General features: G+C 44.0%; 1 protein-coding gene and 1 pseudogene across 1 annotated transcript; one reads left to right on the top strand and one right to left on the bottom strand.

Annotated features, from left to right (window-relative positions):
* Positions 1–3,273: 3,273 nt before the first annotated feature.
* Positions 3,274–16,563, bottom strand: PROKR1 (prokineticin receptor 1). The gene is made up of 2 exons (XM_028516365.2): positions 15,929–16,563; positions 3,274–7,899 (listed from the first exon to the last, which is right to left on the bottom strand). Exons 1-2 carry the CDS (start codon positions 16,399–16,401, stop codon positions 7,203–7,205), a joined length of 1,170 nt encoding a protein of 389 aa, XP_028372166.1. The 5' UTR covers positions 16,402–16,563; the 3' UTR covers positions 3,274–7,202.
* On the top strand, positions 3,653–4,266 carry LOC114499867 (annotated as a pseudogene).
* Positions 16,564–18,282: the final 1,719 nt, after the last annotated feature.

Here is an 18,282-nt window from a genome sequence, read left to right as displayed (position 1 = left end):
AGCAAAAAAATGTAACAGAAAGTAACAAAAAGAGAGCGAAGCCGTCCACTTGGTAAGTAAATCTGCAATGCTATTTTGATAAGATTTTTCCTTCCCAGCCGCCAAAATGCCCTGTCTCCTTAGGAGCAATCATTAAGGGACAAGAGCTGGAACTGTGTCTTATTCGTCTCTGTAACATCACAGTCTAACACCATAAATGCTTGTTAAATAATTGTGTATATGAGTCCTGAATGTCAAGGTTATGAAGAAAGACATTCTCTGGCTTCTCAGATGAATCTTTGCCGCACAGATGAGGTTTGGGGCCACTGGGAAGGCACAGGGCAGAGTTGGCGAACCGCAGTGTCTACTGAGGTGTCTTCAGCAGAGAAGTGTCTGGTGACAACCTATTCATGAATCCCACGTACATGTGTGTGCCTCTTCCTCTCTGCCATCTCCATGCCAACCAGTGCCCAGTCCGGGCTGTGCTTACCTTGGCCTCCCTCTCAGGCAGGTCTTCTTAACCAGTCCAGGGGGCAGGAGCTTGGATGGAGAAGAATCCATTGTTATTCTCACTAACCTGTAACTAAACTTAGCATTTCCCAACACTGTATCATAGGCAACAAACCACCCTGGTACCAGCAGTCCCTGAAACTGTCCCCAAGAGAAACCACAGATATTTTACACCTCATCTTAGTTTGGGGAGAGAGCTCGAAACTTCATTCACGTTCATCACCATTTCAAAATTATGGTAGTTATGAGCCCTGATGCTAAATCTTGCTATTTGCAGCATTAAAGATTTAATATAAATAAACTTGATATAAAGATTTTTACAATTATATCATCAACTATGGACATATTTTGATAGCTGTGTTGCAGTATAATTGATTTCTTTGGCATTCCTGTGTATTTTATTTCATAAACTTGAAAATGTCTATAAACTTCACTAGACGCCGAAAGTGTCCGTGACACTGAATGGTTGGGAACCTCTACACGAGGCTTGGCTGTTTAGGGTGAACAATATTTCTCATAGGAAGGAAAATAAAGGTGAAAGTTGTGTGACTCTCAGTTTTTGAAGAAAATCTTGTTAATTTAGGAGAGATGATTTATCACATGACCATTAGACTTGAGTAGGGGCATGTACTGTGTTTACTAGAAAACACGAGGAAGGCCTAGGACCATCATTTAAAGGCTGCTGCTCAGTGTGACCAAAAGCACGAGCTCTGGAGTCAGAACTGCTAGGGTCCAAATCTCTGTGCACCATTCGCTCCTTGTGAGACCTGCAGTGACCTCTCCCAGACTCGATTTCCTCATTGGTAAGGGCAGAGTGACACTGGCCTTTGTCTCGCAGGGCTGTCTTGTGGTCTGACTGAGATCATTCCTGTAATGTGTTTGTCTCAGCCCCTGACACATAGTAGATGCTCCTCCTTGTTAGGATTACAGTCAGCTGAATTTGTTTCCAACAACTCCCTCCTCTCCATTCTTTCTCTTATTTTTTCCCAGTAATGAGATGGCTTCCTCACACAGTCAGACGAGCTTCTTAAGTCGAGCTTTGGTATTTCCTTCTATCCTCCCCCTCCTATCAAAACCCAACTCTCAGATAAAGTTCTCATATTACTCATGTCTTGGTGTGATTTTCAGTTTTTTGTTTACCTCTTTCAGGGATGAAAATTTCTTCACTGTGTGAGAAGACTGTTCCCCCAGGAAAAGTCAATTTCAGTGTCCAGGAGCAAATAAAAATCTCTCTTCCCAAGGGGAGTATCTGCCTTCTTGCTTCTCTACATCCCACTTGACCAGTTCAAGTTCCATCTCATCCAAAAAGCTTCCCCCACCTCTCCCGTCTTCACTGGCAACAGCAGGAGGTGGCCTTCTGATGCTACTGAACTCCAAACACGTAAGCCTGCCATCCCTTCTGGACATTCCATCAAGAATGTCTTCTTTATCTCTCTCTTCTGCTTTCCTAGGGCAGGGCAACTGTTCTTACGAACAGGGTATGCTATCTTTCCTTTTACAGCCCTGGAGATCCCCAACTAGGCAAGGTAAAGAAAGAGCTGTGGTAAACATTTTGTTTTAGCAATTCTTTCCTAAAACCTCCTGGTCTCCATGTCTGTGCTATGAGTTCTCAGGGGTAAGATGAGCTAAACTTGGCTTGAAAAGGAACCAGGAATGTTTTTGCTAAATTCCTTAAGGGTCTCCAGAGAGGCCAAAAGGTAGTTGAACAGTCGTCTCAAGGATTCTTGGAATGGATCTTTCCTTTCCCAAGACTGATGCTCCCTGCACCCATACATGCGGCAGTAGGAGAGCCCTGGACTGAGCTGTGGGAGTCGGGGGGATCTAACCCTGGCTCTCGCAGTAACCAGATGTGTGACCTTGAACATCTTGTCCCCATTCTGGCCTTCGGTTTCATCAACCATAGGATGAATTACTTAAATTTGATATTCTTACACTCCAGAAAAGAGAGTTGGATCATTCTTTGTGGATACATTACAAAACTTATTATATTTTTCAAGGAACAGAGCTCATATTTATAATCTTCTGGCCACCTCACAAACTCTTTAGCATTCTTTTCCTCAGTGATGATGGAACTAGCTTCACACTCGAGGGCTTGCTGTGATCACCACCTTGCCATGCTTTAGTGTCTTTAAGAAATTATTTTTAACTCTGTACTCATTAGGCAAAATTCTTAAAAGCTTTGTTGTCAATCTGCTTTTTTCTTTTGCTTCAGTCAAGGAAATAATTGGACTTTACAAAGTCACATCTTTACCCTTCTGCACATGACAATGCGCATAGCTCTCTGTGTATCGAGAGCACGTAGAGGACAGAAAAGAAACCCATGAGCACTGGTGTCACCTTGTTGGACTTACCACCAGCTTTTGGAGAAGCCATTAACTGGGCGGGCTACTGCTCGGTTCAGTGAATTGGCCACTCAGATGAACAAGGCATGGAGTCGTAAGTTCCTCTCTGGTTCACTTTGCGTGTGTGGACATTAAGCCTGTTCTAAGATTTAACCTTAGCTTCTGTAACAGGCATAAATAGGTCTTCAGCTTTCCAGTGTTGACTGTCAGATACTAAAAAGCATTAATGGTTTTACCACAGAAGACTTATATGAAGAGATGTAAATCAATTAAACCTCCTTAGGACGGAAAGTAGAAGTTCGCAGGCAACATGAGCATGTGTTAGCACTTCTCACAGCTCATCTGGTCCTGGGCTCAGCATTCACTAACTGTCCATTCAGAGAACCATCACATTGTAATGAGGAAAAGGATGGGGGCTGGAAATTATAAAACCACTCTGTTGAATGATCATATATGTACGATTTTTTATTTCAGTTGATAACCCCACAACAATTTCATTCAACAATTAAAATCACAAAGAGACGCCATATCTAGAAATATTACAGATAGTGAATGAAAAATTTATATATTTTAGGCTAAAAAGCCCAAAGAGGTTAGGCTGTCACATCTAAACAGCTCCTGTTTAAAATAGCCAACTGGGGTTTAGTATTCCTAATGGAAAAGGTGAACACAGTGATAACAAATGATATCATTTTATCATTTTTTTAGTCAAAAACTTTCTTGATGTGTTGCCTCTAGTGCCTGTTGGAGAAGCTGCTGCTGTAGCTGCTGCCACCACTGCCCGAATAGGCCACCACCCAGGTAGGAGTCGGAGATGCAGCGAGGCTGTTTTTACCACCATGCCAAAGGATGGAGGGAAAGGAGGTAAAAATAGGCATGGAGGTAAGAATGAGAATGGATCTGAAAAAAGAACTAGTGGTTGAAGAAGATGGGCAAGATTATGCTCAAGTAATCAAAATGTTGGGAAATGGCTGCTTAGAAGCAACACGTTTTGATGGTGTAAAGAGGCTGTGTCACATCATCGGGAAATAGAGAAAAAAGGTTGGGATAAATACATCAGATATAATATAGGTTGGTCTATGAGACAACAGGACAATAAAGCTGATGTAATTTTAAAATACAATGCAGACGATGCAAGAAGTCTGAGGGCATGTGGCGAGCTAAAAATCAATGAAGCATACATTCGGCCCTGCAGATAATGATGAAATCCAGTTTGGGAGATGTCGATGAAGACATGGATGATATCTAAATTGACCTCAACATTTTACATTCCAATTTCTCTGAGGATTGTTCAACAATTTGGATTTTGGCTGTGGCCTATGAAAGAAGATTACATTTATCATTAGTTGGAATGCAGTTGGTTAAAGCAGAATGATTTGTTTCTAAGGTATTTCTCTGCAAACTGGTAGTGCTGAATTAAATGAAATGTTAAGCCACTTTGTTCTTTTGATGTAATGGAGCTTATGAGTAAAAGAGCACATCTACTATTTTCAAAAAGAGAGAAAGCATTACCTTTCCTATTTTGATCACTTTCAGTAAGTAAATGGATGTTTTGAATAAACCATTTGTCCTATTCCCGTGGGTTATGAGCGAGCCCTAGTTTTGGCTGGCCTGTTGACTGTACAGCGACTTTCTGTGTATTTCAGTTAGCTAGGTGTACCCTTGAGGTTTTGAAAAAATTTAAGGGAGGCAAAAATTTGCATCTGCAGTCAGAAATGATTAGGTCTGTTTTTCATATTTAAGTTAGCATGTGACTATTTTTATACTAATTTTGGTATCACATACATTCTTTTCATGATCTTCTTTTGCCACTATAAACATCAATGGATATTTCCGAGATGTAGATTTTAGAACCTGGGTTTGAATAGCAGTTTTTAATTTGTAAAGATAGTAGTTGCAGAAATTGAACACCAGGTGGCACCCAGTTATCTTAATATTGGAAATACTGATATAGTCAATTCTTTTTTAAAAACTTACTGTGCATGGGAAAGTTCTCAACCAAGAAGATTATTTAGATCATATGCATGTGTGTGGAATATTTTTACAGAAAAGATTATGTTGCCACACTTTATTTTAGAAGTCATATACATGTAAACTATAATTTTGAATGCTGTATAAATGAAAATTTAATTTCATACAAAAATTAAAGCTAACTTTCTTGATTTTACAATGCAATATTAAAAGGAAGAATTGCCTTCCAAAGCATGTTGGATTTAGGCTAATACTTTAATTAGTTTTTATTTTTTCTCTGAGAGTATTCTGATTAAACTGTAGGGTAAATCTGCTGAATGATGAATGGAAAAATAATAGATTTTTGAAATATATCTTCCAGGGAAATAAAATAACTATGAAATATAAACTTTGCTACCAAAAATAAAGATTGGACTATATTTAGAGGGGGAAAGGCCATACAGGTGTCACTTAAACAGCATTATACATATGTGGCTCTAGAATTATTTAAGAAGAAAAGGACAAGTCAATTCTATAGCTGTGCATGCTCACAAGAACAAAGACAGACTGAAAAATAAATACCGCACCGCCCAGATGTGTGCTGGCTAGGGAACAGGCATGGGAGGATGGTTAGTGCTTTTATGGGCACAAAGGTGTTTTGATTTGGATGTTTCTAAAACCCGGAGCTCATTTTCTGACTGGAGACAGATCTACCATTTCCTTTTACACTTCTGCTACCAAATTTCACTGCCTTGTTGTCCCACCTTGTTATTAAGAACATACTACCATAACACTGCTGAGAGGTATCGGGAAATAATTTACACAAAGGACAATGAAAAGGGAAGATCGTGAGGTTTCTAGATACATAAGCCAAGCTTTTCCTTTTCCACCATTACACACAGTTATTAGTCTACTCTTGATTCCAAGTGGCTGAGTTTTCCCACATAGTATTTCACTGGCTCTTTACAACCACCTCCTCAATAACTATCACAGGTACTATCTTCATCCCCTCCAAGAGGCTCTACCAGGGCCACAGAGGTGACAAAGCCAAGGCTGGATCAGATCTTCTGGTTCAAAAACTCCAAATTCCAAAATTAGAAACACCAAAGGAGGTGACTAGAAAGTGGGACAAGGTCTCCATAAGTCTGTTATGTCACTGAATCTCATGGTTACTCCTCCCCCACCTTGTATGTCACTGAGGAGTGGAAATGTGATGGGTTATGCCTCCCCAAAATACCTCCATTTTAAAAGAGAATCAAATTTTAAGCCAAAGGAATAATGGCTATGATGGGACCTAGGCACCAGTGACAAAGGCATCTTGCCCTTAAATCGTACCAATAAGAGTAAAAGCTGGTGGGAATGAAAAAATGGCTGATAGCCACATTCATGAGGTGTTGTGTCTATGTTCAGAGATTCTATGCTTCACAAGCATGAAGACAAGAGAAGGACTTAAAGAGAAGCCTAACTGGTCCGAGTCACAATAACTGCGAGGTGGGAGCAGTATCACCCTCAGACCCAGAGAACCTGAGCCCCTCCCCAGAGCCTCACACACTTCAAAGGTCCTCTACCTGTACCCCTCCCATTGAGGGTTAGAAGTCCATTAAGCCAAGGGGACATATCCATTCTGAGCCCAGGCTTTTCCATCTTGACTTGCTCCAGGTACCCAGAACCCCTTAGTTCCTTGTACAAATGGCTTCCAGGGTCTCTGTGGCTTCTTCCTCAGGTTCATCCTCAGAATGATGGGCTTCACCACCTATGGACACAGCCCTAGGCCTGAGGGTGGCCATGGGGCAGTATGCAGGAAGAGGGTCTGGACACAACTTGGCCATGCATACTGAGTTGTCCATGTGCATGCACGTAAGGCTCCTCACAGTGAGATCAGGATCAAGAATGAGAAGAAAAGGATTGAACAAAGAACTGGGAGGCTGTTTTGTATTCTTGCTCCAACTCCACAAATGCTAGGAGTGAACTGAAGCCTAAGAACAATCCCAGAGATGGGTTACATCAGAGTCTGATGAGTAGCTGAGATTGTCCAGAAAGAACCTCATCCTACAACACAAGTGCCACAGTCTAGATGGCTACTCAGGTTCCCCTCTGGGGCCTCCTTAGTCCAGGCTGCCCCAACATTTTTCTTAGTTTAATCCCTATTTCTTTTTGCCCATTATATGTCATCAACATATATAGGTTTCACCATTGCCTACTCTTTGCACAAATTAGATGTTCAGTGAATGTCGGTCACTGGTGATAGTGTCTAGTCACCTCAGTTTTAGAAAATCTAAGCTCCTTGAACACAATATTCCCATAGTTGTCCATTTGCTCTGCTTTCTGAGGCAAACCAAGAGTTCTTGGTTAACAGCGTGTATCTAAGCACACCCGTCAATGTCCCAAAGGCCCTGTTTAAACGTTGAAAGGTCCCCTGGGTTATTTTAGCCTGATGCAGTCCACCTCTTCTGTGGCGGGCACCCCCACGGTTTTGAGATCAAGGTCTGCGCTGGACTTGCTCCCATTATAAGAAGACTTCCAGTGGAGCAGCACGATCCTCTTAAAGTACTTGATGGTGTTGTTCTTGACGGTCACGAAGCACAGGGTGTTGATCATGCTGTTGCTCATGGCGATGCACTCCACGATGTAGAAGGCCGTGAGGTAGTGCCTCTCCTTCACGAACACCGTGGGGAAGAAGTCGCGCACAATGGTGAAGCCGTAGAAGGGCGCCCAGCACAGCACGTAGGCCATGAGGATGCACATGAGCACCAGGACTGTCTTCCGGCGGCAGCGCAGCCGCTTCCGGATCTGCTCCGTCTGGAAACCAGGTACGGCCTTGAACCAGAGTTCCTGTGAGATCCTGGCATAGCACAGGGTCATGGTGACCACGGGGCCCACGAACTCGATGCCGAAGATGAAGAGGAAGTAGGACTTGTAGTAGATCTGCTGGTCTACCGGCCAGATCTGGCCGCAGAAGATCTTCTCCTGGTTCTTGACGATGATGAGAACCGTTTCAGTTGTGAAGTAGGCTGAAGGGATGGCGATGAGGACGGACACCGCCCACACCAAGGCAATCAAGCCCGTGGCTGTTTGATACTTCATCCGGGGTCTCAGGGGGTGGACGATGACCAGATATCTAGGACAGTAACACAAACGGGTCAACCACTGTGCCAAGGAAGTGCTGGATGATGATATTTTTGCAACTGAATGGTGTGTATGGAGGAAAATCACAATGGTATATGGGCCTTCTAGAAAGGCATACTTGAATTCGAACCCCAGTTCCACCCTATACTAGCTGTTGCAACCTCAAACAAGTTTTGTTTAATCTCTCTGAATCTCAGTTTTCTTATCTGCAAAGTTTTTGTTTTTAAGGACTGAATATACTAATGTATACACAATTCCTGGCATGTACTCAATAAATGGCATATAATCAATAAATGGTAACTATTATTATTAAATGCAGCAATAGTGCCTCCCATCAGTTTCTAGCCTGGCATTATTCCCAGCTTCTTCCTGTTTTCAGAACCATTCATTCTAATTACCCCACAGTTTAGAGCTAAAAGGGCCTGATAATTCCATAGACTCATTGGGAGAACTTGCCCTTTTTAGTGAGAACAGTGGGCAAAGTTTTGTATTCATGCCACACTTTTAAAAATATTGCTCTGCATGCAAAGAGGGAGGGAAAGTATGCAATCATTTATTTTCCTTTCCAGGTGGAAAAATAGAGGTCGGCAAGAGATGAGTGACTTTCTCGATGTCATATACCATAGGACCCTTGATAGAAAATGTTTAACCCTATCTCACATGGTTGATGTGAACATCAATTGAGAATATATATATAAATGTATTTTTTTAACCACAAAGCATCAGGCAGTAAAAGATACTACTTTTGTTAAAAAGAAAAAAGAAAAGAAAAAAAAAGCAGTGCTGTTACCACAGTGGTCCAGGAGCACAGAGAGAGCGCTTTCTGTGGGATGTGAATCATGTGTGTGGAATGAAAGCCTCCTTCCCAGTGAGAGTGCACATACTTATGCAGGGAGGTTTGATTTCCTGGAAGACTTTCTAGTCTGGCAGGGGGTGGAGGTTGGAGAAGGAAAAAGATAAGAAGAGAGGTGGGAGGAAATGACTAGTCAAGGTGGAAATAAACACATTCTCACGTGCCCAAAGCTTATTCCAGGTAGAGCCAAGAGCAAATGTGACAGAGGTATGAGGAGAGCCAAACCAGTTCTGTTTTCTTTGAAACCAATCCCTTTGAGGTGGCCATCTTTCTTAGGATTTTGACAGGAAGAGTAGGTTCATTCTTATTTTTTCCCCTTCTGATTATATTATTGCCATTTCTGTACATTTCTCTGCCTCCTCCCCCCCCCCCCCCCCCCCAAGCAGCCAGCTCCACAGAGTGTCATTTGGAGAGCTGACTGGAGTGAGAGTCCTGCTGTCTTACGGCTCTCAGAGGACAGATGGAGCTGGCTAGGCCGGGTCCACCAGCCCCAACCCTTGGTGCTCTTGCCAATCTCTGAGTGCTGAAGGGTGGGATGGCAGAGTCTGCAGGGTGCTGGCTGCGTTTCTGTTGGTGCACATGTATGTATGGGCCCTTCATAAATGCCACGGGGTTCCTGCTACAATGAGGGCACAAACCTTGCTCTGACTTATGGCGAAAACTAAGAATTGAGTGTTTTGGCTCTCACTGGCTCTCTCCCTCTCTATCTACCCCACCATGTTCTGTTGATTACTTTGTCAAAGAGTATTACCATATTCATACTTATTCAGTAGATGAACTTACTATACAGTTCTATTCCTTCTTTGCCCAATCATAACTTCCTAAGTCTTTATAATGTTTCAAAGTCAGTGCTTTTTTTTAATGAGCAAATGAAGAAAATGCTGATCTAGGAGTTGGAAGACCAAGAATTTAATCCCAGTTTTGCCCCCTTGTTATGTGAATTTGAGCCATTTTTCTTAGCCCTGTGGTCTCAATTTCCTCATCCATAACATGGGAATATCACTGCCTCACCATCCTTACAGAGATACTGTGAGGCTCCAATCAGACATTGCATGTAAACAACAATAGGCTATTAATACACAAGAAACTGTTAGCATCCTAAAATGTATTTTTTCAGAGCTCTTCTGTAAACATAGCAATTTCCTTTCACCTGCTTTTGGCAAATACTGCATTTGAAAGTTCTCTAGTTTCTATTTTATTGGACCTATTTTATTGATTCTATTTAGTTTCACATCAAAACAAACCTTCAGCATAATCTGTGACTACCCAGCAGATAGTTACTTCATCCTGGCTTTCTCTGACATCACCTTAAGTCCATCCCCAGGCTTAGCACCAGGAACTGCACAAGAGGCCTTCCAAATACATGTGCCAATAAGCAAACTGCAGAAATTGTTTTAAGGATTGCCACCAGCCTTGGCTATGCTAGGATCAAAACTTGGAACTGTGGTATTAATACTTTTTTATGTATGTAAAGCAACTCACAATTTGCAGAACCTTTTCAAATCCACTTTCTCATTTGAGTGGGTAAGAGAGCAAAGACACCCATTTTACTGATGAGCAGACTGAGGTCTGGAGAGGCTAAATAACCTGCTGAAAGCCACATAGCTGGAAATTGACAGAACCATGATGCAGACCCATCCATACCTTGCTCCAAATACAGTGGGCTCTAAAATATTCCAGTTGTCCCCTCCCTTTCCAACTAGGGCAAGCAAAACCCCTTCCTCCAACCTCTTCCTGGCATCCTAACAGTCCTTCTCTTTTTTCTCCATCACAGTTGGTTTCTACCTATTGATGTTCCAAGAAGGAGTCAGGCAACTGGCAGCTACTATTCTCTGCTTATAAGTATGCCCTTGGCTTGCCCCGTGTGTCCACCACTACAATGGCTCAGGTCCAGATCCACTTAGGGAAACATTTCCCAGAGAACAAAGAATGAAGGCTGCTAGAAAAAGAAATGTCCAGGCAGTGATTGTGTGATGATAGTGGGCTGGGTGATTAAACAAAGAGCATCGGGCTCTCACTCTGTCTCCAGGACCCAGCCCCATGTAAAACCATGGAAGTAGAGGTTGCAGCAGCTACTAGGCTGGTCATGGGATGGGCAGGGATTGCATAACTTGCGCCTGGGACAACCAGCTCCAACCAGTTAGCTCACGGGGAGCATTTGTTCTACTTAGGACCAAGTGTGATTACTCATGCCACACTCAGAAGACTGCTGCCAATGGGCAGGCGAAATGATCAGCTTCCTCTGGATTTGGAGTAAAAGAAGGGAGGGTCCCCCAAAGCCCCATGTGCTCTGGGATATGAGGGATACACTTTAAGGACAGTGTAGGTGTCTCAGAATCAAAGAAGAAACCCAGGTGTGGAGGACCAGGGTCTTTTGTTGATCTTTTTCAGTTTCCTGCTGCCATCAGGTCTGACTCCCCATGCCTAGATGTTGAGACCTTCTGGATTATGACCCTATTCTCTGCTTATGAGTGTGCCCTTGGAGTATGGCTTGGAGTATGAGTATGGCTTGCCCCGTGTGTCCACCACTACAGTGGCTCAGGTCCAGATCCTTGGGCCATTTCTGATCTCTACTTTCCACATGTTCCTTGCCTCTTCCCACATACCTCTGCAAAGAACCTCATAGCTCAAGCATTCCCACTTTTAGGCTATTGCAAACACTGTTCCTCTTGGAAAATCTTTCCTCTACTTTGCTGATCACCACGTGCTGAAAGCCCATTAAAAGCCTCCCTCCTCCACGAAGCTTCCTCTGACTATTCAGGTACATGATGATCTCACTCTTTTCTAAATTTCATTTAAAATGTATTCTTTACTTTATCCTTTAACTGTGTCATACATGTTAGCTCACTCCCTATCCCTCCTGACCCCGCTCTAGGTGCTAAGCTCCCAAGAGCAGGGCTCATTGTCTTACTTCTTTAATAAGCTTTTGTTGTCTGTGAATTCTGGGCACCTAGGATTTTAGTGAAACTTCACTCTCAGCAGTGCCTGGCACTATGCAAATAGAAATGTAGCCAGCCCTGGTGACAGTTTCAAAAAGATTATAACCTTTTTTGGAAAACAAGACATAAATGTGTTTACCCTGCATGAGACTGGGAGACAGCCTGGAGCTCAATAATGAAAGGCTGCAAAGAGTGGGTAAAAGGGTTTGAGGCATGTATTGTAAACAATGAAGTTATTGGAGGTCTTTAGAGCCAGCCAGGGGAGACAGACAAGACAGAAGATTAATCCGGCTACAGTCTCGCCTTCCCTTGGGCCACGGGGCCCTTCTCTCTGTTCCTAGAACCCATCAGGTTTGTTCCTGTCTCGGCCGTTGCACTTATAGTTCTCTTTATCTGCAATGCATTTTCCTGATTTTCACAAGGCTGGCTTTTTCCCCACTTTTCCATCCATTCAGAAGTGGGTTCAAATGTCTTTTCCTCAGAGACACTTGTCCTGCCTGACTCCACACCTAGTAGCTCCCACCCTCAGACTTGACGTTTTTGTGTGTTTGTTCTTGTTTGTTTGTTCTTATTCAGAGTATTTCTCACACTCTAACATTACCTTTCTTGTTTGTTTGCCTGACTGTTAGCTCTCTCCATCCAGCAGATGTAAGCTCCATGAGATCAAGGAGTTTCTCTTATTTACCATCATATCATCAATGGTAGGAATAATATCTGTCATGTGTAGCCACTCTGTGAAAATGCATTGTATGAATGAATGAATGAATGAATGAACAAATGTTTAGGGTGGATGACGAGGGGATTATGGTTGGCAGACAGCAAAGCCAAGAAACACAGAAGGCCAAGAGGAGACTATGATAGCCCAGCCCTGAGTGAACCGGAGAGAGAGTGGTGAGTATTGGGAGGGAGTGGTGAGTGTTGGCAGGACCTGGAAATGGAATGAATGCTGGTGAAAGAGAGAGCGTGGCCAGGACAGAGGGGACTTGCTAGTTTAGATGCTTGAGAGAACCATGAAACCAATAACAGAAACAGAGAAGTTCAGGGAGGTAGGAGAGTAATAGTTCTGTTCTGCTATATCTTGATAGCTGTGTTTCTTAGAAACCTTGTATTATTATTTTTTAAATCACATAATCTAAAAATTACTTCAATGAAAAACAAAGAGGTCAGCCAATCAGAAATATTCATTTGTTTATCTTTTTCTTTTGGTTGCCATTCCTTTAAGGGTTAATTCAAGAATTATGATTTCTACTGTTTATTTAGCATTTACTCTTTTTTTAAAGGACTTTAAAAAAATATTTATTTATTTATTTATTTTTAGAGAGGAGAAGGGAGGAAGAGAGGGAAACATCAATGTGTGGTTGCCCCTCCCATGCCCCCTTCTGGGGACCTGGCCCACAACCCAGGCATGTGTCCTAGACTGGGAATGGAACCAGTAACCATTTGGTTAGCAGGCCAGCACTCAATCCACTGAGCCATACCAGCCAGGGCAGTGTTTACTCTGTTTTAAACATTGTTCAAACAGTTGTTCAAACAACGTTTAAAACAGTAATTAATTATTATTGTTATTTATTTATTTATTTATTATGATTTAATCCTCAAAGCAACTTAATACATTAGGTCTTCTTTCTTTTTCTTTTAAGGTTTTTAAAAATTTATTTATTTCTAGAGAGAGGAGAAGGGAGGGAGACAGAGAAGGAGAGAAACATCAATGTGTGGTTGCCTCTCATGCACTTCCAACTGGGGACCCCAACTGGCCCACATCCCAGGCATGTGCTCTGATTGGGAATCAAACCAGCGACCCTTTGATTCCTAGGTTGGCACCTAATCCACTAAGCCACACCAGCCAGGGCACATTAGGTTTTCGTATTATTCCATTTTTATATATGAGAAAACTGAGGGAGAGTAAAGGCAAATAACTAATATAGAGCCCTATAGCTAATAGGTGGTACACCAGGAATTTAAACCCAAGCAGAATAACTGCTGACATTATTTTCCTACAGAAATTTTCTTTTAAAAAGTATTTTTATAATCACAGGTATACTGTTATATCAAGATAAAAATTAGTTGCTCAAAACTAAATAAATCAAACCTAAAAATCACTGATGAAACCTTGAACAACACACAAGACCACATAATAATCAATAAGATCCTAGAGCACAAAATCGAAATCAGATGGTAAAAACACATGAAAATAAAAACAATTTGAAGCAAAGCTCACAGACATCAATAAAGGAACTTAATGCATGGAGCAGCTGGTCAGCTGGCCAAGGTCATGAGCTGGCTCTGTGCAGGCAACAGTGCTTTCCTCTGGGTTGGGGTGCGAGTGTGCATTCACAACCCCACTTTGAACAACAGCAGTCTCCATGATGCATTGCAGGTTCCCCAGCTAATCTTTCTTATTGCATTTAAGTTGCACTATATACACTCACACTGCAGTAGAAATACCTGCAGTGTTTCAGACAAGCAGAGCTTGGTATGAAGGTAGGATAAGGGCTTGCAGGAATTCAGTAGGTTGGCACAGATCTCACCCCTTACATTTAAAATAACCCAATACTCATTAACTTATCCTTGTTTTCCTTCCCCTTGAAGTCACTCCCTACTACAGCATTACACCTTTGAAGAAGAGGGAGCTCATATGATAGAATGGATCTCACCCAGAGACCAGGGTCCCACCCCACAGCAGGCACCTACCTACCCCACTGTGAGTGGCTGAGAACACCCCTTGTGAAAAGATGTCTTGCTAGAACGAAACTTTAGGTAATGACTCTGTATGCTTTGTCTTACTGATGTGCTAAGAAAGATGGTGGCAGCTTCTGCTGGCAGAAAAGGTCAACGATGAGGTCCCTGGAGGTCTCCTTTGGCGGCTATGAAGGGCACTTAGAGGGCAGACACCTAGCTTGACTGTCCCCCTCCTGCTCCTTCTTTAAGTCCACTCGTCATGGTCCATGCCTATACGGACAAAATGCTGTGGCTCTCTATGACTCATGTGGAAGACCCTGGCCAAAAAGAAGGGGCCATCTGCAGGGATGACACCTCTAAGCACCTTCTATAGGTGACAGACCAAGGGCTATTAAGCTGCTAACTTGCTGACATCATCCTTCCCTGGAGAAAGGAGGTCAAGGCTCCACCCCACTGTGGTTTTAAAACCTGGTTTCTTTCCAAGCCCCTTTCCTCGGGAGTGGTACTTTCCAGGTTACTGTGTTCCTGACTGTACTGTCCATGGCTCCAGAAAACAGGCTCTATTTGCTGTGCCGCCCCCAGGACATTGTCCTGGGGTGTCCTGAGTGTGAGGGCAGGCTGAACTCTGCCAGAGCCTTGAGGCCATGGAACAGGGAGAACATCTGTGCTTCAGGCTCTCTGGGTTGAGGGAGAGAGACTAGCTGTTCAGATCCAAGTACACGGAGGCCTGATTTGACCCTCAAGGTGACTGTCTCTACCCTGTACACAACAAGGTGCTTTGTGATGTGAACCCAACTCTGCACAGAGGGGCTGGCACAGACTGTCCCCAGGGAACCAAAAACCACCCTGGGCATTAGCACAGGTGATTATACCAAATGAAAAGATTAAACATAACATCAGAAATACTTGCAAAGGCTGCTATTATTGATTTTATTTACCATCCCTAGAAATAGGTCTTCTATACTGTTGCTTGCAAATATATGTAAAGGGGCAAACCGACTAATGCAATGACAAAAAAAGAGTAAGCATATGTTCCCTTTTTTATTTTCCAAAACAAATCCCTAATCTTATTTTAAAAATCAACTGGTGGGTGGGGTGTTAAGGGATCACATTTTAGTAGAGGAAGTCTTGATAATATAGAAATCTACACTAAGATATCCTAGTTGACTCAAGAGGTACCTGCCTAACTTAAGCTTGTCCCCCCATACCTCTCATCAGTCTGTCTCCAGACCTTGAACAGATACCACATCTAAGAGCAGGTCCTTGGCAGAAGATCCAAAGGTTTCCCACTGCCCAACTCAAGGGGATGCTGCTACCTCCTGCCTGCCCACAGCTGGAAATCTAGAACTCTTCTCACTGTTCAGTAAATGGGCTAACTTTTGATACTACCCTTGATCTTAGCCAGAAGTCCAACAAGTGGTGGGACCAACTTTTGAGGGACCCTTATGCATCCACATCCATGGCAAATACAGGTATGTCATATCAATCACAAATGAAATGAATAATTCCAATGTCCCTCCCTTTATTGTCCCTGCTGTCCCCTCACTCACCTGTCGATTGCAATAGCCAGCAGGGCATTGGTGGAAACGTAGAGAGAGACAGTACGCAGGTAGTTGACAGAGGCACACAGGATGTGGCCATGCTCCCAAGAGAGCTGGCGCACCACGTAGTAGTCCATCTCAAAGGGGCAGCAGACAATGGCCACCAGGAAATCAGAGATGGCCAGGTTGGCGATGAGTAGGTTGGTGAGATTGCGCAACTTCTTGTAGCGGGCCAGGGCAATGATGAAGATGAAGTTGCCAATGCCACAGACCAGCATGATGCCCACCAGGGCCATACCGATGACAATCTTGGCAGCAAAGAAAGTCTGAGAATTGGTCACATCCCCATCTTCATCCAAGGGCGTATCATAGTCGCCATAGCTGAAGTTGAATAGGAAGGAAGCAGCTTGGGCGCTGCGGGGGTCAAGCACAGACAGGAAGCCAGTGGCATTCTCACCTGTGACTCCCATGGTGATCTCCATTTGGCGGGGTGATGCCTTGAGCAACACTGCTGGGTTTTCCTCTGGGACAAGGTCTAGGAAGTGGATGTCTCCTCTTTTTGCTGACACTCAGCTGTGCCTTAAGGAGTCAGAGTGTCCCTGCCAGCATCCTTGGGGTGCAGTACCCGAGCTCCATCCTAAGCCCTTAAAAGACAAACAAATAGTTGGCTACATATGTGAGTGAACCTGGACAAATTAAAAACCATCCTGTAACCTAAGCAGACCCATTAGCCAACTGCTCAGAGTGAACATTGGGTAATGGAGTGGAAATAAAGAAACCAGTGAGAGAAAAGAAATGATTAACAACCACATACCCACTCACTCAGGGAAGGTTGAATTTCTATAGAGACAATCAGGCACTGCCTCAGTTCATTTCCCTGCCACTGCAGACTCTGACATGTTGCCCTTTTTCTGAGAGACCAAAGTGGGGAGTGTGGGGAGGATGAAGAACAGGAAAGTGACCTGCTCCAAACCCCATTCTCTCTCCTGACAGCCTAAAACCTTGTCCTTGTGGAATGGTCCCATTCTGTTGCTTAAAGGAAGTGATTCTGAACACTGTCGAAGAGGGAGGGATTGGAGACAACCCTGTCTGCTCTCCATGAGCTGGTCTCCCTCCTTCTGGCAACACACCCCTCTAAAATCACAGAGCCTCCTTAGCACCACCTTCCCCTCTCCTCACTGGGCTTTCTGTTCCCACACCCAAGTCTGCAGTGACCCTAGAAGCAAGGCACAGCGTTTACCAAGGCTTGACCCCAGGCAGAGGCTTCTGGGGGAAAGTCACAGCAGAATCAGGAATGGCGTAGAAAGGGGCCCTGGAGCAAAACCCTTTCCTTGGCTTGTTGTAAGTCCTGAGGTAAATGGCTTAAACACTCAGTGTTTCAGCATCCTCCAGGCAGGAGATCAATAGTGTCTGTAAGCACAGAGTTCCCCAGAGAGGTAGGATATTACACCCTAGAGTTGCAAGGAATTCAAGCCTCCTCAGTCAGCTGCAAAAAAGGGAGGAAAATCCTGACCCAGATGACTCTACCACACCACAAAATGGGGCCAGGGTGGGGTTAGGAGTGGAAAGTGGGGGAGGTAGTCTTCTGCACTACTGGGGACAAAGAACAAGAGGAAGTCCCCCTGTCCCCTGCTCTCTTCCCGCAGCCCCAGTCCCTCATGGGGTCTGGAAACATCAGTCCAGGTTGCTGGGATGTAAGAGGAGGGCTGGCGTCTGCAGAGCACTGGAAATGTCCAGAAAACCAGGGACAGATAAGTACAGAAATCTGAGGTTCCTGGAAAAGGGAGTCAAGACGCCTGGGCCCCCCAGGAAAGCCTGCTGCCCAGATCCTCAAAGGCAAGACCTCTGGGGTTTGTCTTTGGGGCGCCAGGGTTAAAGTCCCTCTGGTCGCCAATGAAGTTCAGCCCATTCTTGTCTCTCTCCCCAGCTCCTCTCCTCCACTTTTCCCGGACTTTTCCCCCTTACTCTGAACCTTCAGTTGGATCCCTCAAGCCTCACCCTTTGCCCCTGTCAGGTGTCAGGCGCAGAACCAAGAGCCGAAAGGTCAGAGGGAACCAGGCTTGCAGCCCAGACAGGTGCGGCTGCAATCCCGGTGGGGCTGAGCATACTCCTTGCAGACCCCTCTGTTACCCGGAAGTCTCTAAGTCAGGGTTTTAAAACAAAAAGTAATAAAAACTTCTTGTGGGGCAGGGGTGTTAGGAGATTTTAGGATGTGGGGAGAAACTGTCCTGCGATCTTTTCTCTTCAATTCTCATCTCTCACAGAAGAGCCCCAGTCCCACCCGGTGTCCTCTGGGGACCCTGCCTGTGAGCGCGGACTCCCTAGCCAGACCTTTCCCTCCGCACCTGGAAGCCTGTCTTTGC

This window comes from Phyllostomus discolor, chromosome 6, assembly GCF_004126475.2.
Source record: "Phyllostomus discolor isolate MPI-MPIP mPhyDis1 chromosome 6, mPhyDis1.pri.v3, whole genome shotgun sequence".
NCBI lineage: Eukaryota > Metazoa > Chordata > Mammalia > Chiroptera > Phyllostomidae > Phyllostomus > Phyllostomus discolor.
The sequence above is the reverse complement of the archived record's forward strand: the minus strand, read 5'-3'. Positions and strand labels throughout refer to the sequence as shown.